The sequence below is a fragment of the Genypterus blacodes genome, unplaced genomic scaffold, assembly GCF_046128005.1.
Source record: "Genypterus blacodes isolate CSIRO-AG114 ecotype Tasmania unplaced genomic scaffold, CSIRO-AGI_Gbla_v1 ptg000067l_1, whole genome shotgun sequence".
In the NCBI taxonomy this organism is placed as follows: Eukaryota; Metazoa; Chordata; class Actinopteri; order Ophidiiformes; family Ophidiidae; genus Genypterus; species Genypterus blacodes.
This window is the reverse complement of record NW_027466879.1, coordinates 13,259,541-13,283,078: the sequence shown is the minus strand read 5'-3', so window position 1 is coordinate 13,283,078 and position 23,538 is coordinate 13,259,541. Positions and strand designations below refer to the sequence as shown.

At 43.0% G+C, this 23,538-nt stretch overlaps 1 protein-coding gene across 1 annotated transcript in view; it reads right to left on the bottom strand.

Annotated features, from left to right (window-relative positions):
- Positions 1-23,538, bottom strand: part of fto (FTO alpha-ketoglutarate dependent dioxygenase) — a 113,315-nt gene that overhangs the window by 66,239 nt on the left and 23,538 nt on the right. The window contains exons 4-7 of the mRNA XM_076155906.1: positions 22,421-22,546; positions 18,998-19,077; positions 18,749-18,892; positions 12,695-12,814 (exon numbers count right to left, since the gene is read on the bottom strand). Coding sequence (XP_076012021.1) covers positions 12,695-12,814; positions 18,749-18,892; positions 18,998-19,077; positions 22,421-22,546 — 470 coding nt within the window. The remainder of the gene's footprint in view (positions 1-12,694; positions 12,815-18,748; positions 18,893-18,997; positions 19,078-22,420; positions 22,547-23,538) is intronic.

Below are 23,538 nucleotides of genomic sequence, written 5' to 3'. Positions count from 1 at the left end.
GCCCTTCCATTTGCGGTCAGTGGCTTCATTTCCAAATGGTTAACTTTAAAAAAACAAAACATTTTATTCGTGAGACTTGTTCGTGCAGTTTTTCATGCAAACGACATCTCTGTTCCAGGCATTTGGCAAATTTCCATGATGAGACGATAAAGTGAGAAGAAAAGAAAAGCCTGTCACTGTTTAATTGTTCTAAAAAAATAACAAACGTTGGCACAATTTTAATCTGAGGGGTTTAAAACAAACAATACTCCTTTTAAATTTAAATTGGAATTGCAGAGAAAATTTGTTTGTTGCTATGAAAGGTGTCTACTCAAACTTCAGATCTTCCTCTCTCAGCGTTAACCCTTCTTCCTCCCTGACCTCTGCTGGCCCATCTCAATGGCTCACGCATTAGCAACCTCGCTCAAGTTGTATGTTTTAGCCCTCTTTCTCTAAATCCCTGTTACTGTATTGGCTTCTGTGGCAGTTTAAGCTCAGCCGCAGCGACATGTGATTTCATAGACCCGTGGAGTGGGAGTTTGGCAGCGGTGTCTTAGCTGTCTGACCTTCTCTTTTCCTCCTAATACAAGAAACCAATCTCACTTTGACTGCTGCTGGAAAAAGGCATCAGGCACCTTGCTCGGGGTAATGGATAGCTTCTGCTCACTGATATAAACAACTGGGGAGCTGTGATACTGCCAGGGCCACTTCGAGTCTGGACAAGGGATCTGTGTGTGTTTGCTGCATGCCACCACCAAGTTACTTTGCTCCTGGGGGGAACTCTGCACCGGTGGAAAAAATTATATTAGCCAAGGAAGAAATAAGACCGGGCCACATTCACTTCTGTGTGACATCACACTCACAGTCATAAAAAGTGTGTGTGTGTGTGTGTGTATGTGTGTGTGTGTGTGTGTGTGTGTGTGTGTGTGTGTATGTGTGTGTGTGTGTGTTGTTCTACCATCTGCCTGCTGTCACATGATTACAGATGGCTCAAAATTGCGGCATTTCTCAAATTTGATTTGCTCGGTTTCCATTAAGGCTGGCTGATAAGGTGTGTGTGTTCTGATAAACCAAAAATGTGTCAACATTGCTTATCAAGGTCTCCCTATTTTCAAGAGTTCCACAACCTTTGACATTCCAAACACACCGAAGAAAACAATAAAGTTAAAGAAAATGATTACATGATGAGTGTGTGTCTTTCAAATTATCCATGCAACTTGAATGGGTTCTTATAATCAAAATCATGCAAGCGTTTAATTTAAGAAAGGTTACAAAAGTGGTAACTGGTGAATGGAAAATCATGCAACATTGAATGGATTTTAAAGTTTTCTTCTAATTAGTTATGAGACTCTTCCTTAAATTCTGTCTGGAGTTTTGAAGACAAAACAAGATGCTAAGAATTTCTCTTAGCATCTTGGAGGAGCACGGAAAATCTCTAATTTTTACCCTGAGGTTGTGTGTGTGTGTGTCTGTGTGGGTGTGTTAGTGTGCTCTTGAGATCACCGTGGTGATAGAAACCAAGCCCTTTCTGCCAGATTGACCCTTGCAAGGTCGCAGGCACCATCAATTATGTCACGCACTAAAATAGGCTTCCCAACACACAGCGGATTATATGGAGTGTAAAACATTAGAAAAATGTGTCTGAAACATCAGAGCAACATGTTTGCAGTGACAAAGGGTGGTCGGGGGATAGAGACACTCCCGAAAAGAGAAGACCCTTGACAAGTGATTTTGTTTGAAGGCATTGTAACACACTCGAGTGGGCAGGGACGCTTTCTATGGCCCCAACGGCAGTCCATCTTCTGGGGAGAATACTGCCTCGATGGAAGGACATATGCTTTCCACAGGGTCAAATGAAGCAGAACACACTGCCTTTTGTGGTGTTCCCTTTTGGTAAGGAGAAGAATAGACAAATCTGTTGTTGGGTCGCCGTCCAGCGGGCCCACAAATATCACGTAAAAATCCACCGGCCTTTTCCTCTAGAGGCTTTTGTCCCCGTCCCACGATTAAGAGTGTGGATGCAGTTTGCCTTAATGGCTAAACCACATAGTTCTTGGGTCTGAATGAGCTCTCCAGCAGGCCCCCATTACAAGGACACTCACTCACTCACACACGCACACACCCACACACACACACACTGAAACTCCTCCCTGATGTGCAGAAATGCATCATCTGTCCATCACAACAAAGCTTTGAGAGGCGCTTTTACTAATTTCAAACAAAGGGGAACCGAGCTGGACAGAGATGTTTTGCGGCGAGCGTGACACTTGCTCACAATCGCCTTCTGCTCTGCTCAAACCCCTGACTTTTCCTTCTCAGCGTAAGAAAGTTGAGGCTAGATTCAAGTGAGATAACAGATTGTGATCAGCACCTCGCTCTCCTGCCAATAAAAAGCTTTTTGCTGACTGGGGCCAAAGCCAGCCATTCTGAGCCCCAGTTACCGTGTTACATACGCCGCACCATACTTCACGTCTGCGAATATGCTAAACCAATAAAAAATGGTTTCCATCCATCTCGGCACGCTTACACAGAAGAATTTTGTTTTAGAGGAAGGCATGCGGCTGCCGGGGTTGAAATGTGCCGCTAACAAAGTTTTGATTGACTACAAGCAGTCTGAAGTGTAGCGATTCCTCTCTTTTTTTGGGATCTGGCTGGAAACCACAGAGCTGCTTCAGGAAGGCTAATCAGATCTTTTTATATGTGCGCTCTGGCAAATTATGAAGGGCCTACAGAGGTATAGGAATACGGTGGGAGATGTCTCGAGTAGATCAGATAAAGATCTCCACAAGTTCCCTCCATAAACAATATATTGTTCCAATCTAGGCCACAATAAAAGAGCTCAACCATTAGGGCAGAGCAGCAACGGCAATTTTAGGCAGTTTTGTTTTCAATAGATGCAATATGACTTAAGATGACAAAATGTTGTTTATCTGTGATATTTTTCTGGATCTTTTCAGGATGTCACTCAGGAATCGGTGAAGAAAAGAATCTACACACTCACCTATAAGACGCCGTCTTAACCAATCTGACATACAAGTCACTGTCAGAGTTTACATTTAATTGGTAAACATTCTACCATGGCCTTTCAATTAGATATAATAGATATACTATGAAGTAAATGAAAGGGAACTAAAGGTGAATTTAATACACTACAGATTAACAATGTTTAGTTGTAAGGATCAACCAAGAAGATGCCATATTTCAAAAAAGTAGTTTCATGCCATTTGTGTTTCCTTAAAGTGTAGCAAGCATGCCAGAAATCTATGAATATTAGAGGAATTTATGAGATTTCACAGAAAATGGTAAGAAAACGTATATGGACTGTATGGAACATGGACAATACAAAGTCCTTTAAATGTTAAGTATTTTTTTTTTAGGACTTCTAACTTTTCACTAAGTCAACCTGGTGCTGATATTGTGATATTAATGGCCTCATCTGTCATCAGATGTCATCACGCTATACTTACCTGCGTATCTCTAAATATACCTGATGTTCTACACATCCATACACTCTATTGCCCGTCCCCATTGGGCTGTGTTACCATGTGTGTGTGTGTGTGTGTGTGTGTGTGTGTGTGTGTGTGTGTGTGTGTGTGTGTGAGAGGGAGACAAGAGACTGCTCCCCACCCAGGCAGGTAGATCAGAGCAGCTAAAGGGTGTTTATGAGATGGTTAGCCAGGAGAGGATGTCGCCCAAATAAAAGAGCCATTTATTACATCCAACATGACCCTCTCATTACACACAAATAGGAATTAATGAGAGCTATATCGGGCTCTCCCAGCGGAGCGAGGCGGGCCCGCTAAAGGACTAGCGTTAATTACACTGTCCTACATCTCACCCATTTAACACTACCCACCAGATCGTTCTATCTACAGGAGAGGGAGTAGGAGCGTTTCACTACCTGGACTGCTCGCCGTTTGTGAAATGGGGAGTTGCTCCTGCACTCTGACCTTTCTTGTGCAGTCACTACTGAAATAAAAATGTTAACATGCATATATATACATTATTGGAGGGTTTCTGGGCACTATTTTTGACTGACTTAAATAATTATTACTTTTATAGTTTTGTCTGTTATCCCTGCAAGTAGTGAATTCCATTGAGAAGATGTTGGATCCCATTTGTCCATTCATCAAGCAAAGTTTGTGGTTATGGGGATTGTTATAAGGTGGTGTCTACGGTTTTTATTGCACTAGTATTGGTGATTTCTCCTTCTCGTTTCATTCTGCACTGTACTGTAACTGTTGCACAGTAATTTCCCTCGGGATAATAAACTTTTATCTTATCTTATCTTAAGGTGGGTTTATTCAGAATGGGCATTTCAAAGCATTTAAAGGAGTTTCATTTTGTCAAGTTAAGTGCCATAGCTAAAGTCTGTGGTTGCCCCTTTAAAAGCAGCACGTTTGTTAACATAAAGGTAGTAAATAAGGTAGTATGTATTACCCACTTAAGCCAGGAAGTTTTGTTCCATATTTAGCCCTAATGCTGTTCTTGTAAGCATTGAGGGTCCATTGTTGGGGTTCACACGTTCATTAATCGGCCTCTATTTGTGAAGCCCTCTGAGATTGTCACTGTGATTAAAGCCTACGCAAATGATTTAAAATGGAACATGAAGGTGGCTTGCAGAGAAATAATAATTAGTTCATCAACCACAGAGTCTGAAATAGATACAATTCAGTCTAACTCTGCACATACACCTTCTGAAAGTCTGCCATTAGAAGATGCTACCGTGTCTGTGCTAATTTCATTTACTCCACTGCGTTGACATAAATACATAGGAGTAAACAATTACACCTGCATCAAAGAACTAGATTAATTAAACGTCAAAAGCTAGTAGGAGGTAACGTCAGTCATAGGAGGGGTGTAATCTGCAAGGCTATGCTCTGAAATATCGCTTTCATCTTTTTTATTTTTGACTTTCTCCCCCATGAAGGCTCTTATGCACACACACATAAACACACACTCCTTCCATTTCTCTCTCTCTCTCTTTCACTCTGTGTATTGGTATGACACAGGAAAAAGCTGGGCCCTGCAGCCAACCCTGCCGTCTGCGCTGAATGCGATTAGGCTGAGCAGTGATTAATCTGGGCTGCCCCATAATTCCTCTTTACCACTTTAATGGATGTTATCTCCCCTCCTCTGAAGGCTTATCTTGCTGATCGGGGCCAAGGATGAGGAGATGGAGAGAAACGAGGAGGAGGAGGAGGTAGCTTGGGTAAGGGAGGGAGGGGAAGAAATCAAACTAAATACATACAGAAGTAAGTAAAGGGATAAATAAGTAAATAGGAAAGTAAGTAAATAAATGCAGGGATTGAGGCGGCAGCTAAGCGGATAAGACAGATCAGTCTCTGTAAAGCGCTCATTTGTTTTCTAAGAAGACGAGACGAGCCGCCTTCAAAGTCTGCTGATACAGTTAAAACACTGTCAACATCACAATTCACAGATAAACAAAATAAATTTTCCAAACCTGGCGTCAAAAAATCTAAAATGTCCCCCCCCCCGCAGCGTGCAGAGGATGCCTAGCGTTCCAAACTGCAGACAACAGCCACACACAGGTACAAAAACAATCAAGTGCAAGGATTTTCTTTTTTTTATGAGCTCAATTTTTCCACCGGTGACAATTGCGTAAAACAATGGTCGCTGATTTATTTGCGATTTCTACGTTCGGCACGTGATCTACATGGGCGACATAATGCAGAGTTCCTGTGACATATTCCACGTTAAGTCATCTGCATTGCTAAGCGACTTGGCTCAGGCTTCAATCTATTGTTAGAATGAAAATACTGCAGCACTCCCCGACCTAAGCTTCCAGGACAATGAGCTACAGTATATCCTGTTATTGAGAAATAATTACACAGATATATGAGGATTGGTTTTAATCGTTTTAAATGAGGAGGTGCTCCGCCAGAAATTGTCTTAAAGAAGAAAAGATGAGCCCTTGTCAGGTATTGTTGGGTAACAGAGTGATACATGGTAAAACATTATGAACTAAGGCAACAAGAGCAATTATCGCTGGCTGATGAGCGTGTGTGTGTGCGTGTGTGTGACAAGTGTGTGTGTATATATGAATGTGTTTGTGTATAGACTGTGTGACTGCATAAGCATTATCTTCCTTTCATTTTTATTTGAGATTTACTTTTTGCTCCAGCACAGTGGTTCTCAAACTGTGGCACCAGTACAATCGGGGGTACTTGGAGAGCCCCCTGGTGGTACGCAAGGTGCCTGGAAAGAAATAACTCAAGAGATGAAACAATCTAAATAAATGGAAATTCTGTTATTGTGGCAATTTCTTCACAGATAAAATGAATGTAATGTATTTTCTGGAGTTTAATTACCATTCTCTTTTAATTAGGATTAAAACTTTTGAAAACTGTTTCTTAAACTTTTCAATTTCTCAACAGTAGAGATGAGCTTTTTCTGTTATTTCACGGCGCTTATTTACTGTATTGAATGTTTTGTCAGACGTGGTGCTTGGTTCAAACATTTAGAGAGTCGCTGCTCTTGAACAAAGGGGATTTGTTTGAATGAGTCATTTTGCTGTGTTTCCAGCCATTGGAAGTGACAGGGAGGGGGCCTCGTAAGTAGAACAGCAGTCTGAGAAGACACCAGAGACTTGTCTTAAGAGTGCTCCATTTTTGTTCCAACAATTTAAGATGCGAGGGGGAAAAAATTGCCTGCTGAATAAATGCGGGGAAAGCTTTGAAATAATGGCACTGAAATGGGGTGAATGAATTACAAAAAAAGATGTGCCAAACATGAGTACACTAAAATACGTGTCCTTGCGTGTGTGTGTGTCGTCATGTATGTAAAAGCATGTGCTGACTTGCTGCAGAGGAGTGACGGGGTTAAAATGCTGTTCGTAGCTGCTTCTTCTTCTTCTTCTACTTTTTCTTCTTTCTCCCAGCTTCAGCTTACAGCGATGTTGCAGTGATATTCTCTCATAGACAAACCTCTGTGGGATTCCATTCACTAACACTGTACATCTTTAGGTACAAAGCTGCGGGGCTGCATTGGCTCCAGGTAACATAAACGCTCCCTTCAAGCCACCACGTATCAGCCCATGAAAATTCTCTAAAGGGGTTTAAGCATTTACGCAGAACACTATCAGGCGCTGCCGAAAATTCAGCTTACCCTGTTGAATGGGGACTTCAAAGAGAATTGCAAATACCTTTGCACTGCTGCATTTTCTCTCTTCTCCCTTTCTCCATCTCACCCTCTCCATCTCATCCTGCTTCCTTTCATTTGAAATTTCCAAACACACGCTGCTGCACGATGTAAAATGTATTATCGGCCGTATATTTCCTCTTTAAATGAATAATAACAATAATCTTTGAGTAATTTCTTTTTTACGCCGCGCCGTCTAAATAGGGCAAAGCGAGCAAGCGAATTTAGAGCCGCGGGTAAACAAGGCTGTGCAATAATGAACGTGTGGATTAGGCCTCCAGCCTATGTTGTGTGATAAGGAGAAACAGCTGCTACTATCCAGGTAAGTGCTCGTATTGACTGTCAATGACAGATAAACTACTGTGGAGCAGCACATTTACTTCCTTTACACACACTATGTATACACAGCGTATATAGACAGACCAACAAAACACAAAAACACACACCAAAACATATACAGCAAATACGCACACGCACGCGCGCGCACACACACACACACACACACACACACACACACACACACACACACACACACACACACACACACACACACACACACACACACACACACACACACACACACACACACACACACACACATTTATTCATGAGAATTGTAATCTAATAATTTCTTAAACCCACTTCCACTATAGAGCTTAAAATGCAAAACAATATAAAGCATAAACGCAATGTTTAATGTGAGAGATAATAAATGGCGTCATAATGAGCAATAAAAATGCTCTTTAAACAGTTTACTGCTTAGTTCACACTTATAATTAATCTGGGCTCCATGTGTGCATATAAAGAGGGTATAAAACTCTGCTCTACAATGCAAGTAAAACGGCGTGAGAAGGAGAAAAAAAGAAAGAAGAGTGCTGGTAACCATCTGCAACATGATTCAGCTGTGGCCTCTCGCTGTCTAAACACGCCGCTCGGACAGGCGGGGGGGAGGGGGGGGTGAAAGCTCTCTGAATAACGGACGACAAAATGTTGCTCCCTGAAATTATTTACGGCAAAAAAGCACAACAGAAAACCATAACATTTATAATGTTTTACAAAGCCATCAAATAAGTGGAGAGGGGATTAATTGCCCCAGCCCGACCTTAAAATAATTATTTGGAGCGGTGCAACTCTAAACTCCAATGAAATTGATACACTTTGATAATTAGATTCTTGGCACTGACCCGCTGAAGTCAATAAAGGTTATTAAGGCCAATTGCTGTCTAAACGCATTACAGGCAGGGTAAACTGTCCGTCGGAGGCCCCTGCTACTCCAGAGCCAATATGATAATCCATTCTCCGTCCTGGGGGTTTCTTCCCTAGCGCCTGTGTCTCCACTCTGCCATACAAAACCAGATTGGATTCGCTTAACCTTTCCAGGACTTTGATCAAATGAGCTCACAGAGCAATAACATTTACATTGACCCCCACCCCCCTATAACACACACACACACACACACACACACACACCATCCCTCCCTTTTTCCACCTCCCTGCCTCCTCTCATTCTCTGTGTCTACAGGCTCTGCTTACATGTCCGTACACCCCCGCCCCTGCACACCCGCTCCGAGTCAATAACCTAATCAGCTATCGATGGCGACCGGGCCAGGCTGTGTATGATTGCAGTGCAAACCCCTCCTCTGCAGACCAGATTGTTTCCGAAGACTGTTATTAAAGTGAGAGGAGAAGATGAAATGATCACCAAGCGCGCGCACACACACGCGCGCGCAAACCCACGCGCAAACGCACACAAAAAACCCGCCTCCACTTTAACCACAGCAGGTTAATTTTTGTCGCGCGATGAGAAGAGAGAAAATGTGTGCTGTGTGTGTGACCAAACAAACAGAAAACAGGGAGTGACAGGCTGGGTGAAGAGACGAGAGGAAGACACGGCCCCCGATAGCACTTCCTGTTTTGTACATCTTGAAGTATACAAATGTATTCAATTGAGTGGATCCCATTTATTATGAAAGTAGATTAATTTCCTTGATATGCGTTTGAAAAGATTTCCCATCCGCGAGGCTCGTTCTCTTGTCAAATGAGGGAGAAAGTGTGAGAGAGAGACACATACAGGAAGGTAGAAAGAGCGACAGAGGGTAAGGACATGATAAAGAAACAGACAGCGAGAGAGAGAGAGAGAGAGAGAAAGAGGGAGAGAGAGAGACAGACTGCATTGAAATCTCTTTGCCTCCACGGTGGCTTTTGAAGTTGCGAGATGAGCAGCCACAGAACTCAGGAAAGTGACAAATTAGGGAAAAAGCTGCGCTGTGCAAGCAGAGCTGCTAAATCAATTAAAGTCACACCGAGTGCATACATTAACATCAATGGCACACACACACACACTCACACACACACGCAAACACACACAGGACAGGAATGAAAGGGAGATGGGTTTGCGGGCTCGTCGCTGTCGTTTCTCCCCCACAGTGAAAAAGGAGGGATAAAAAAAAAAAGACACACACCGGTATTTAAAATATTCTGCATAAAGCCGAGGCTCTCTGTCTATTGTCAGTCAGACGGAAGCGATTCATTGTTGCTGGTTTAAGGAAATGTCAGTATTGTATGATAACCACGATAGCAGAGTCCTGGGGGAATGCAGGCGGCGAGCAGGCCGGTCTAAACGCACTTCAGCACCCTCCATCACAAGGGAGTGTAAAGCCTTTAACTTAATGTCCTTTAAAAATGTCCGAGTGCAAGCGACCTCTACTTTACATAGGAACCCCCCCCCACACACACACACACTATAGTGTACACTTTTGATGTATATAAACATACCTACACTTGAACATTATTCAATAGCCAGTCTCTTTGTTTCGCTCAGAAAGGCGCATGAATTCATTGAGGTGCCAGTTTTGGCGAGGAGGAAGAGGCGAGTGGACTTGTTTTGTTTATTTATTTATTTATTTATGTATTTTATCTGAATGTCATTCAAATGGAAGGATGAGCATTTGCATGACAACAGGCTGAGGAGCAGCGCGGTGAGCCCTAGGGAGAGACAGTACCCATAAACAGGAGCCAGTCCTCCTCATATTGTAAGATTCTTCACACAAACTAAGACGCGCGTACGCATACATAGGCCGGCGTATCCCGCAACACAGTGAGCTAAATATGACAATAAAGAGAGGAAGGGTGGCTTTTTGTATTGCTATTTTAGAAAGCTAAAACAATCAAATGATTTATTGCTAGAGCACACAATAGAGTGTCAGAAGAGTGTCAGTTTCTAAAGAGATATTTCAGTTATTTTAAAAATATATACGCAATGTCACATGTCTTTGTATTAAAATATACTGTGGCCACAAGAACAAAAAAAGAAATCCAAGTAATGAATGATAAACAGCGTTGGCAAACAGGAGGTCAGTCATATTTCACTAAATCACAGTAGTGTCATTTGCAGGTTTCAAAATGTAAAATATAAGCAATAAAGGAGTGTAGGGGTGAAACACATCATTCAAATAAGCCGGGGTAATTTAGAGGAATGTATTTTAATATAACTGCAGAAAAGCCCAAGCTATCAAAACCACCGAAAGGAAATCTATAAGTCACATCTATAAAGTGCTTTTCATCAGCGTATCACGCGTCGATGCGCGTATGTTAATATTGCATGCTAGTGCAATAATGTTGTCTTTCATCACAATAGTGAATCATACACATTTATTCATTAATCCATGCTGGATTTTTGGTGAAGATCCAATATGTGCTCCTCTAGTGCACATGCTTGTGTGTGTGAGGGTAAATAGTGAAAATGTATTCCAAGAAGTCAATCTATAAAAAAAAATGTTGCAACAAAGTAATTTCAGATAGATAATTGTAATAATTTGGAGAAAAAAAAAGAACATTAAAGACTTTTTTAAGAACATCATATTTATAAATTGGTATGCATTTGCACGTTTGCATTTATACTCATTTCAATTTTATTTTATTTATTTACTGTATTTTCAAGACTTTTAGTTTATCAAGAAATGAGCGCTATTATAGTCCAACTGCATGAAGACAAGAGAGAGCACGAGAGAGAGAGAGAGCAAGAGAGAGAGGGAAAGAGAGAGAGAGAGAGAGACCTCACATTTCACTGATGTCCTTTTCTAAATACAGGTCCAAATCACACACTTCATCTAGGCCCGGAGGTGGAGCTCTAGATGAGTTTAGCCCTGTCTACTAACCCCCCATCTCCCCCCCACTTACCCACTGCCAGGCTGCTCAACTATGTCAGAGAGAGCGAGAGCGAGAGCGAGAGAGAGAGAGAGAGAGAGGGATAGGGAGAGAGAGGGAGGCAGCAGCAGCACTGTTCTCTTGCAGCCCCTGCCTTTATCCCCGCCTGAGCATTAGATGTGATTACTGCTCAGCGCTCGACACTGACAGAGACAGAGAGCTCCCAGAGACAGTGGGAGTGGGAGAGAGACATATAAAGGGAGAGGGTGAGAGAGAAAGAGAGAGAGAGGCGGGTGGGGGAGCGGATAGTGTAAGAGGAACACAGCTCTTTCATCCCTTCTGCCGCTGCTACAGTGATACAAGAGTGCCCCCTGCTGCTTCTGGTATCTGGTTGTTAACACACACACACACACACACACACACACACACAAACACACACACACACACACAACCACACAAACACAGGAGCATGCACAGTACATACAAACACACTCTCTTTGAAATCAATAAAGAGAGAGAATGCCATAGAACCTGTATGAGAGAGAGAAAGAGAGACAGCAAGCATATATCTGCTGTATCTGTATGTGCACAGAGTGTGTTTCTTTCTTTGCGTGGGACGTGTGTGTGTGTGTGTGTGTGTGTGTGTGTGTGTGTGTGTGTGTGTGTGTTTGTGTGTGTGTTTGTGTGTTTGTGTGTGTGTGTGTGTGTGTGTGTGTGTGTGTGTGTGTGTGTGTGTGTGTGTGTGTGTGTGTGTGTGTGTGTGTGTGTGTGTGTGTGCAAAGTACAAAAGCTGTGCCTACGGTGTCTTAATTGTGACACACCGGGTTCAGTTTATGAGTGTGACATTACAAAGTGATTTCTCTGTGATGGTGTCTAAGTAATAGCAGCGTGCCCACATTCCTCTCTAATGAAACTTCTGTGAGGTTGTGATTAAACACAGGCGGCATCCTTAATAATTCAGCACAGCGAGATGTAAGACAATCCATCATGTAATTTCATGCACACCCTCTATTATGAGGAGCACTTTTGGACAGCAGATCGTGTGCTTTTTATTGGGAAGCACGAGCTGAGGCGTGTCAGGCAATGAAAAAGGTGGAAACTCTATTGTTGCCTAACACGAGTGACTAAGCGAGTTGTAAAGTTGCTGATGCCTTTCAGCTGTCATTCATTTTCCGAAAATATGATCTAAATGATAAGAAGATTGTTCTTGGGTGCTTTCCATTGCGTTTTTTGAAACAAGGGCCAGTCAAAAACAGTGTGTGTAAGCCTCAAAAACCCTGCTTACAAAATTGAGAATATATTTATACTAACTACTGAAACAAATAACCACAATGAGTATTGGATCAATGTTGTCGCGGCTTGTTTGATCTTGGTGGAGCTACACACACTAACAGCAGAGCGGTCTTACCATGGTCTCCATGAGTCGCCAGTCCTTCTCCAGCTGCTCCATGGGTCTGGTCCACCAGCTGCAGAAACGGGCGTAGCGTTGGCCCTGAAACCAGTACTGCCGCAGCCACTCAAACTCCACCTGCCCACACACATACAAACAAACACACACAAAGAGCAAAAGTCACCACAGAACAGATTTTCCAACAACTCTCTCTAACTTGAGAAAATGAAAAAACATGTTTTTCTTTCTCAGGGATTAGAAAATGCCTGTTCTGTTTTCAAAGCTCCTTCTTCCAAAGCTTGAAGCAAAACATGAATTAACTGTTTTTAACATTTTAATGTCATTGTAAATTATGCATGATCATGGAAAACAAGTACACATGAAAGCATATAAAATCTGTCCTGTATTATGTGTGTCTATGTAGTGAGCGGAATTGTCACGTTTCCCTATTTGGTCTAAATATTTGTCTTTTCCTGGTTATGAAATTGGGAATTTGTTCACAAGGCCTTTTGCCAAGGCCTTGACTAACATTTCCCAAACCTCATTCCCAAATGACTACAACTGATTTCATCATTTGCCAGTGGAGAAAATGATTCTTCCTTCTATAGATTATTCATGCACTAAGTTCTTTGCGTTTGGTGCTGCTGAATTATTTAAAATAACATTTTCTCATTTTTATTCCTTGTAAAGAATACCATACAGTAAACCAAATTTATTATTGAGTTACTGGATGTGAAAAATACTCAAAAGAGGAGAGAACAACCACACCCTTTAAACACAAAGATGCACAGTTGCGTGTGTATACACATTCACCTTCCAGTCAGCACAGCTGAAAACTCCACCCTCTTCCTCCTCTCCTCCTTCTCCTGTCTCCTTCCCCTACTCTCTCTCTCCCTGGCTCTGTTTTGGGATGACAGTCTCAGCTGCTGAGCCGCTCCCCTCTCCTCCACTGGGAGTGGAGTTTGTTTCCTGCTCTTTTGAAGTGCTGATTTAATCCTCTCAATGATGCTTGGTGTAGCCAGGTAAAGCCTATGTATTTCTAAGTGTGTGCATGTTTTTGTTTGTGTGCACTTGTACACCAGCACACACCCTTGTGTGTCTATCTGCACAGGTGTGTGTGTGTGTGTGTGTGTGAGAAGCTTTATTAGGTTTCACACATTTGCCAGTGTGGGTGCATATGTTAGAGATTGCCCCAATTGCCGCCAACGTCAATGAAAGGAGCCATAAGTTGCCCTCCCCCAAAACATCCTACCAAGCATCATCCAGCCAAAACAATGCATCCCACTTTCATTTTGACACAGACAACTGTACAACACAAAATGCAGCTTCATACAAAGGAGTCACAAATCAAATGGGACTGAGAGCGTTATTGTTGCTGCATTGTTCCAGCGAATGTATTGTTCTTCTTACACAGCATTACACAATGCACACAGAAGACCCTTGTTAAGAGTTTAAAATCACGACACAGTTTGAGCAGATGACTTCTGTCCTAAAGGTCCGATGAAAAGGAATAAAAGACCTTCTATATTTTGTTACCAATGGGTATATTGTTTTAGTATCTACCAAAAAATGCCAACTATATGTCATGTACATTTTTAGCATCTTCTATATTTCAATAGCGCTTTCTCTCATCCAGTAAAACGATTTCATTGATACAACATGTGCTGGGCGGATAAATGTTGAGGTGACCCAGCCAGATGCTTACTATATATCATAAAACCTGAAGTCTCCTTACTTAAGATAATTTAAACTCTATGTAGTGAAATGGGTTGGAGTACAGACGCAGGTTGCTAAGATGACAAATCACAGACTGCAGTGGGTTTATGAAGAAACCATCAGCGCTTGGTCTGCTAGGCCATCTGTAATACCTTCAAATAGCATTTGCAAAGAATTTGTAGGTTTACGACCCTCAATCTGGCGGTATCAGTGCAGTGCGGATTATCTCATCGGCCCTATTTACCCTTTGAATTAACATACATTCCAGATAGCGAGGTCACATGTTAATACAATCCGGAAATGCTGGCAGAGAACGCATTGTGATCTGGACACTGCCAGAATACACTGCGGTGAGTTCCACCTGCCAAGTAGTGAGATCTGATCACAACGCAGACAGCATCCAGATAAAGAGGACGCACGTTGATACAAGGTGTAAACAGTATCTGAATAACCTATACAGATAATGAGAATTGATATTGATGCTAGGTGTGAGAGAGGCCAAGGAGACAACTCACTGTGTCAGATAAAAGTATGTCGAACGGGGCCTGAAATGTGTCCTTGTGGTCATTACACCAAGCAAGTTATGACAAAAAGGGCAAAAGTTATTGGTACAACAACGTGAGTTAGAGCTGCTCGCAGAATCAGCCTGCCATTTGGTTCCAAGAGGCTCTGATCACAGCGGGGATAACATGCAAGGATTGGAGCATGTCAGGGAGGATACACAGTCAGCGGCCCTGCTCAGCAGCCCCATAGCCACTCCATACAACCCACTCTTCAAAGAAATGTCATCCTTTATGGTCTCTTCAACACTCTCCAAATCCACTCCCCTTCGATCACTACGGCTCAAACGCACAACAAAGCGACCGGGCGCCGATATCGGGTGTCCTTTTCTCTCTGTCTGTCCCTACTTCCATCTGATCTCTCCATATGATTGTCTGCCTGTCCTTTAGTGCGAAGGAGACAACCTGTGTCTTCACTTTGAGCCGACACTGCTCCCTGTCCCCCACTGTGCAGGCCAGTGGCGGCCACAAAGCGGGCCGTATAAAGCAACTAAGGAAAGCTGGGTATGTGGCATTTGGAGTCCGGCCAACCAGCTGTGAGTTACCAAGAGGGGAACTCTGACTAAATGCCACCTATCCAGGCAGACAGATCGAAAGTGTGTGTGAAAGAGAGAGGGGTTGTTAGGGCTAGTTTTTCTCTTAGACGTGGCGGGGGACTGAGAGAGGAGCTAGTGGCTCCCCCGCGGCAGTGGCTGTCATCTCTCCAGGTGATGGACACACTAACTACACATTAGCCCCACATTAGTGGACTGGCCGCCCACCATGGCAACTCGGGAGTTAAAGAGAAAGTAGCCCCTTTCTTCCCATTTAATGAGGCGCAATTTTTCCACACCTTCACGGTATTCCCTGAGCGGGTCCAATCAATTTCCGGACCAGGGCCCTGGGGTGGGAGCTGATGAGAGTGGGATCGATCCCACTCCGCCGTCCTCTGTTTACCTTTCCTGGCCTTCTCACACATCAGCCAGGAAAGCCTGCTCCCCCAGCTCTCTGTGAGCGACCAGGCACACAATTTACACTCATCACACTCTCGCCAGTGTGGTTTCACAGAAACTAGGGCACACTGTACATACACATATTGCCCGATACATTTCCATTTCCATCTGAAACCATGAAATGGCAGTGATCAATACCTTTCTTCTTCCTAGGGTCCCATGTGTTCTTGTAATCTCTACTTTTATTGGGGAAGAGATCCTCCAGATTAGTGTGACTAATATCATTAAATTACACTTAAATCATTTCATTAAACTCCAAAGAAATGTCATGAAAAACAGCAGATCCACAATTGCTTTCTGAGCACAATTTTGTCAGGAGTATGCAAATCTTTATTTGTACAGAATATTCTAAATTTACAGAGTGTTTTACCAAGATTAAGACCAAATTACGCAGGAACAACACAGACCTGCCAGAAGAAATGTGCTTTGAGAAGTGACATCAAAGTTTACACTGACATTGCCAGCATCAGTACTTCAGTTCAATTGTTCCAAAGGCTTGAGAGAGTTGGAGAGAAGTTTTGGCCTGGATAACTTCAGACTGGAAGGTCACGCACATCTTCTTTCACGCCAAGTTTACTTTCTGCAAAAACATGTGTGAAGACCTTGTCCCTCCCTTCAATATTTACTGTGGGGGGTGCGAGCATCATTAGAGGGGATCCCCCCGGGCACTCTGTCACAAACCCACCTGGGAAGTGACACAGTGGCTTTAAATGAGACAAGACATTTGTGTCTGGGATTAGCATATCAAAGCCAAATGTGCACACATGGGCTGTGTGGTGAACCAATGTAAGACTGCCCCCCTCCCCCCGCCCTCCGCTACTGCCAGCTCCATCCAAGACAGCAGGTACGATTTTTTAAAACAAGCCAGCGAGAAGGACCAAGCTTAACAAACGGGTGTAACTTCAGTTTTCTTCATTTCTGTCTATGTCATTCCCTCTCTCCCATCAGCTCCTGTGACAATGCAACACACTCGGACAGCAGACGCTCTGCTTCATCAGACCCGCTTGCGCCCTCTGACAAGCGTCAACCTCCGCTTCCCCCCTAGGTTGCTCCGCACTGCACAAGATCCGAGGCACGTCAGCCGGGTGTAGCCCCTTGTGTTTAGCACTTTTTAAGGAAAGGCCCCCGCGAGGCCACGCTAGGGTCAGGCTGCCTGTGCGTCTCAGGCTTGTTCGCTCCTCGGTCGTCCATGTCAAACAAGTACCTGCGAACTACGCACCCGCCAAGCACTGAAGTGGACCGCCATCATAAATAACGCTGCTAACAATACATCATTTAAGTGGGTGTTCTGCTCTCGTGGGCAACTCCAAACAAATGGCTACATCGATCATTGCGAGTGCCAGGTAGGGCAGGCCAGAGCCCCCGAGAGCACCCCCCCTTACTTAAGCACGCATACATACATACATACAGTACATACACACCTGCTCTTTTATAAATAGCATCCTGTTTTCCTAAATTAACGTGTTTTGCCCTCCTGCTGGGGGCCTACGCTTGGTAATCCTGTGGCGCTATGCGGCAAGCTAGCAGGTGTTGCTCGCTCAACTAGCGCACTGCTCCTCCGCACACAGACAGCCGCTATTGTTTGGCAGTGCTGAATAATTAATATTGCCTACAACCTTTAAACAACCTTACGTCAGGCTCATCTGTCATGGCGTCCTGCTGAGGAGGGGGGTGCTGGATGGTAGCATGGGCTAGGACGTGCACGTTGAGCCCTGGGGTGTGAAGGGGGGAGAGGTGAAGTGCTATATTAACTGTTGGCCCGCGGCAAGCTAACACGGGGCGCCAGTAGCACGGCGGAAGGCCCCTCATGTTCCTGTTTTGTGACCTCGCTCTATCCCTCAACACCCCAAGCCAGCATCACTCATTGTTTAGTGTGAGAGAAGGGGGGAGTGAAGGGAGAGGGGCATGACTCCATCTTTAGATAACATATGGAGAGGCTGTTGCCTTACGATCCATCACAGACCCGAGACAAATGAGAACAACCTGGATTTCATATTGGAAGCATTTCCCTGAGTAGACACAACCGGGCAAGCGGAAGGTAGATGGCTGGCAGGCTCCCGTTAGCTTTAGCGTGTGATCAGAGGACACTCAGAGAGATCAGCAACTCTCATGATGCAGCGGGAATGGAAAAGACTAAAAGTATCCCTTGGTTTTCTGCTAATCAGGATACAAAACTAGTTACAAACGGCAGCATTGACCAGACTGACCCGACACCTGGAAGGAGCATGGTCATGGTCATTTCATAATAATGTCAGTGTAATATGAAAACAAACTGTTAAATAGGATATTGCTCTGTGTGTGTGTGTGTGTGTGTGTGTGTGTGTGTGTGTGTGTGTGTGTGTGTGTGCGTGTGTGCGTGTGTGTGTGTGTGTGTGTGTGTGTGTGTGTGTGTGACATCTGCTTTATTTTCCTCTTCTTTCTTATACAACAGCAGAAATTAGGCAATGCACATATTCAGGACAGGATACAGGACCCTCAGGTGTGTAATATAGTAAGACTGTGTGATGTACTATTATCTGTTATTTTTAGTTGTACCATGTGGCCGTTCTCATTCATCTGGTACTTCAATGTCTCAACCTCACATATTGAAAACCAGGGAAACAACAGGTGAAACACAAAATATACTTATTAGATTTAATGGTGTTTACACTGCCAGTTTACACAAAATTTAGGACTCTATTTATTGTAACTAAATTATGGACAGAAGAACTGTGGCATGAGTAATAATAAATAAATAGTCAGTCCACAAAGAAACACGAAAGACGATACAGGAACTTCTAACACACACAAACACAAGTCCCCACCTCGTTATGGATCTCTTCACAGTGCCGTAGTGTGGTCGGCAGCAGGCCCAGCAGGCTGTGGGATCCCGTTTCTGGGTCTGTGCGCAGGTTGGACAGGGCCTGCTGGCATCGGGACTGGATGTACTTCAGGGTCCCACTGGAACACTGTTTGGAAAGTATAATACACAAGGTTATAATTAGATCACCTTATGTTATTGTTAAATGGCCATGTTTTTGCCCTATTTCTCCACAGTGACAGTAGCTGCTCACCTCGGCCACTCTGTGTGTGGAGCTGAAGCGTGCGGACTCTCCAGCCAGGACGCAGTGCTGGTGGGAGCTGTTCAGGTCATCTGGTAGGTACAAAGAAAAGGAGAGGGTCAGAATGGTACCAACGCATCAGTAATCATGAAGAGAGCAGAGTTTAAAAAGTAAACAACAGCAGAATATTCCCCCGGCCTAAAATATCTACTAAGACAGAACAATGAGAAAAGGAAAAGAGAACGCAACAGATGACAAAACAGATGCCCAGCAGGTGTGTCATCTGTATCTTTGCATGTGACCATGAGGTTTTACAGTAGAATAGAATAGAATAGATATTGATTTATGTTAAAACGGACCCAATAACCAACAGAAGAGGCACTAAAAGAAGAGGACCAATTACAACAAAAAAGCAGATGAAAAGGAGGGTGTGAGCGAACATGACAACTAAATCATGTTGTACTCTCTGACAGATTGCACACAGTCCAGCACTGAATCAAATAGAATGAGAAGCACTGTACTATAATTTTAATTACCAAACAAAAGTGGATCACACTCAATCTGTCAAGATGGAAGAGCCATACCAACAAACATTTGTCCAATATCATGGGAGCTCCGCAAAGAGGCCTTACTGCTGTTTCCTGTGTATCCCTCCATGTGTTTCTTTGTGTGTATAGATGTTTCTCAGCTCTGCCATTATTTGCCTCACACCAATAATTAATTTAGCCGTGACAGAGCTGTCATTCACAGCACATGTGCATATTTACACCCGCCTTGAGCAAGAGTACACCAGCTAATGCCTATGATTTGAAAGTCAAACAGCCAAATGCTTTGGGAGGAAGATATTATTGTTTGGTGGGAGAGAAAAAAAAGAAGATGGTGACAAACAAAACAACTTGCCGGTGTTTTCTTCCCCCTGATGAGATTGTGAAGGATTAGGTCTCTGGGCAGAATTACTCTGCGTCTTTAAAACTGTTTATATCCAATAACAAATTATCTCCATCAATCTGCTCTTTTCTTGGCGCGTCTGAAGCGTCAGTGGGATCAGGAGGGAGCAGCAGCAAACTCGATAACTGTAATAAATATTTATCTTTCTTTCAACCCCTACGCCTGCTGCCACTTGTCCTTCTTTTCCAGGAAGCAGGCTTTTAAATATATTGGGTCAACTCTTTTCTCCAGTCCCCCTGTGCATTGGGAGCTGGAAATCTGATTATTGAACAGGCCTGGTGTCAAGACTTGCATTGTTCTTTTTTAACCGCTGAAATTCCATTTGGGTGGAAATGACGGTGATTCAATTTGCCTCCAGCGGCTCAGACATTAGCAGTTCAAAAGGGCCAGCCAGCGACAAATGGTGCTGAAAAGACATTATGGTGTCTGTGGTTATACACCACTGTAGTTTTCTTTAAACGCCACAATGTGCCACTCAAACACTGGAACGCTATATTTAACACTTGATTTAATAGTGGCAGCCTTGTGTGTGTGTGTGTGTGTGTGTGTGTGTGTGTGTGTGTGTGTGTGTGTGTGTGTGTGTGTGTGTGTGTGTGTGTGTGTGTGTGTGTTTGGGTGAGGAAATGTCTGATTTCTCTAATGAACAAGCATAGGACTGAATTCTTTGCAAGAGACAGCATGTGTGCGAGTGTGTACGTTTGTGCATGGGAGTTAAGCAAATTTATAGGTGCGTGCATATGTTCGTACGTCGTGCCAAGTATTTAATTCAGGTAGACTGACAAAGCGACAGACGGCCAAGGGCTGTGCGAGCTGCTATCGTTGTGCAGCAGTTGGCCTCTCAAGGGCGTACTCACCAAGTGGAGCATAAATCCCCTCTGATCCGCGACAGTCAAGTCCCATTAGAATGGTCTGCACAACAGCCCATCACTCTATTATCATGGCTGGCCCGAAACTGACTGTTCTATTGTAAATCTTATCCAGCTAAAGGGGGGTCAGATCCAAGCCCTGTCAAGCTGAATATTAGGTGCAGACACGGCGGCTCTTGAATGAAAACAGTAGCTTCAGAGAGTCGACTTCAGGAATTGATTGAAAGATTCCTATTAATTCCTTAAAATATTTGCTTATTAATAATTGGACAATATCATTAACAGCTGATTCTACATACATTTACTACAAAAAGACATGGGTATTTGTTTCTCTTTCGAAAAATGGAACATGACATTGTTCTTACCAGGGTGCTTGCAGATTTAAAGTTTCATTACTGTGGTCTTTGATATATATTTGTTTTTTAATAGTCATGTACAATGTGTTTAAAGTGTTATGTACTGCTTTGTGTAAGGAGCGTATGAGTATTCAGAGTTACAGTATAAGATCACTAAAAATCATCAAAATCATTTTCTCATGTTTTTTTTCATTTCGAGTAGATGAAGAAATCAATCTAGAGCTTATTTGTCCTCTCAAAGAAAATCAAATCTAATTGTTGTTTCATGGTGTACAAAAGCAAACCAAATAAAAAGTATTTCTTCAGGTACAACAGCTCCGTTACCAAAATGATTTGTGCTCCACATAACGCATTCTGAGTCTTGGAAAAGATATAAAGGAGCAGAAAACATTGTAAATTTGTTCTGTCATACTACGTAAAATTTAATGATGTCATACATTGTAACCATGGAAATATTATGGTTAAAGAGTAAAAAGGCCTGCCTGATGGTGACTTTAAGACATTTTATAAGTAACAGTGACATATATCAGTTAAAGTCTCTTATGCTGTACTAAGGCAAACTAAATAAATACACATAAGTCCTCAATGCTTCAATAAACATCATCACTACATTTGTATACTACAAGACACCAACAAAAAATGATAAATCCCCATTCGTACAAGCAGGAGTCCTAACCTCTTGTACATATACATGCAGGCTTCTGCTGTGATGTGAACATAAGTCCTCACGCACAGTACAGCAGAGCGACCATATGAGGAATCTTGAAAGGGCCTAAGGGGCTGAGAAGCGGAGGATGGGGTGCCTGCTGCAACCATTAGCATCTTAAGCTATGATTTACATCCCTATGCTTCGTTGTCTGTCCTCTCCGTAGAGACGTACTGGCCGCTGGCTCGCAGTACTTCAGAAAAATAACATTTGGTTTTCCTAACGTCTGTATTGCACATAATTTCATGGAACCTTAACGTCTTGTGTTCAAGCCAAGCAAGCTCCCCCGCCCCATGTAGACCTCCACTCTAATGGACAGTGGGTTAGAGGAGGGGAATTACATTGGGGTGTGTTTCGTTAGTAAGTTTCAAATTGAAAAATGTGTCATGTTAGCACTCAATTATGGTGAACACCCTCAAATTTCACCCCAAATATGGTGTTTTTTGTGTGTGAGTTGATAAAGACGTCATCCCTAAAACTGTAATGGAAACACACTTTGCGACTTAGTGGTCAAGTCAAGTGTGTGTGTGTAAGTAAGAGTGTGAAAGTGTGTGTGTACCTCTCATGTAATAGCAGTCTCCAGACTCCAGTGGCAGCGTCATGCCGGGGGTGTGGATGTCCCATGCTACCTTCAGCCCGATCCTCCAGCATGTCTTCTCTCTGCTGCTTCCCTCGCCGCTCTCACCTGTCAGTCACACACAGCCCAACTCACTTCACATCACTGGAACATTTGCATTTTACATTTATATTCACATTTTAGGCATTGAGCTGACAGTTTCGCCCAGTGTGATCTACACCGAGGGCAAAAGTGCAACATGCTAAACATGAAATCCCTGATATTTTGATATAAAGGCATGTATTTAATTATGTATTATTGACAGACAGAATAGGGATTTAAGCATTTTACATCAATTATACCTGATTGAACTTGAGTATTAAAAAAAATGTGTAAATTCTTATCTCATAAATTATCAATCTCTGGTTTTGCAAACCCACTGATTTTAATTGGTTGCACCTGAGCCAAAGCTTCCAATAAAAGACACCAAATATGTCAGGCATGTCATGCATTTTGGGAAAATCTGTATGACATCATGCTGTACATTTAAAAAATGTTAAGGGAAGTAAAATAATCCTTTATATTAAAACAGTAGGTTGCTACAATGGATCTTAAGGCACTGATTCATAAATCCCCCGAGGATTGAAAAAGGAAGGAATCTATCTTGTGCATAGTTTACGTGATAATTAATTAAGTCTAAATAAAAGTAATTACATGTATTGTCAATGTATTACCAATGCCCCTGGTGTTGTCTAGTGTGTGTAGTTATTGGACAATCACTATCCGATAATAATCCTGGTTCCGAATCCATTCACTGCGACTACCTTCCCTGTTCTCCTCTCTCCCTGCATCCTTACACAGCATACTAAGAAAACAAGATTTGGCTTGGCTGGCCAACACCCCTCAGCAAAATCAATACTAAAGTCTTCCTGGGCCTCTCTGCCCCACAGCTGCCTTTTCCTTTGCTCAGCACGGATAAATAGTAACTTAATTTCCAGCCATTGTGCTCAGAGAGCCAGCTAATGACACCACTCCCCAAGGCCTCGGGAATGGTGGAAGATCATCCCCCATAACTGGAAAATACTAAGTCGTGGAAGATTCCTTCGGATCACCACGGTGAG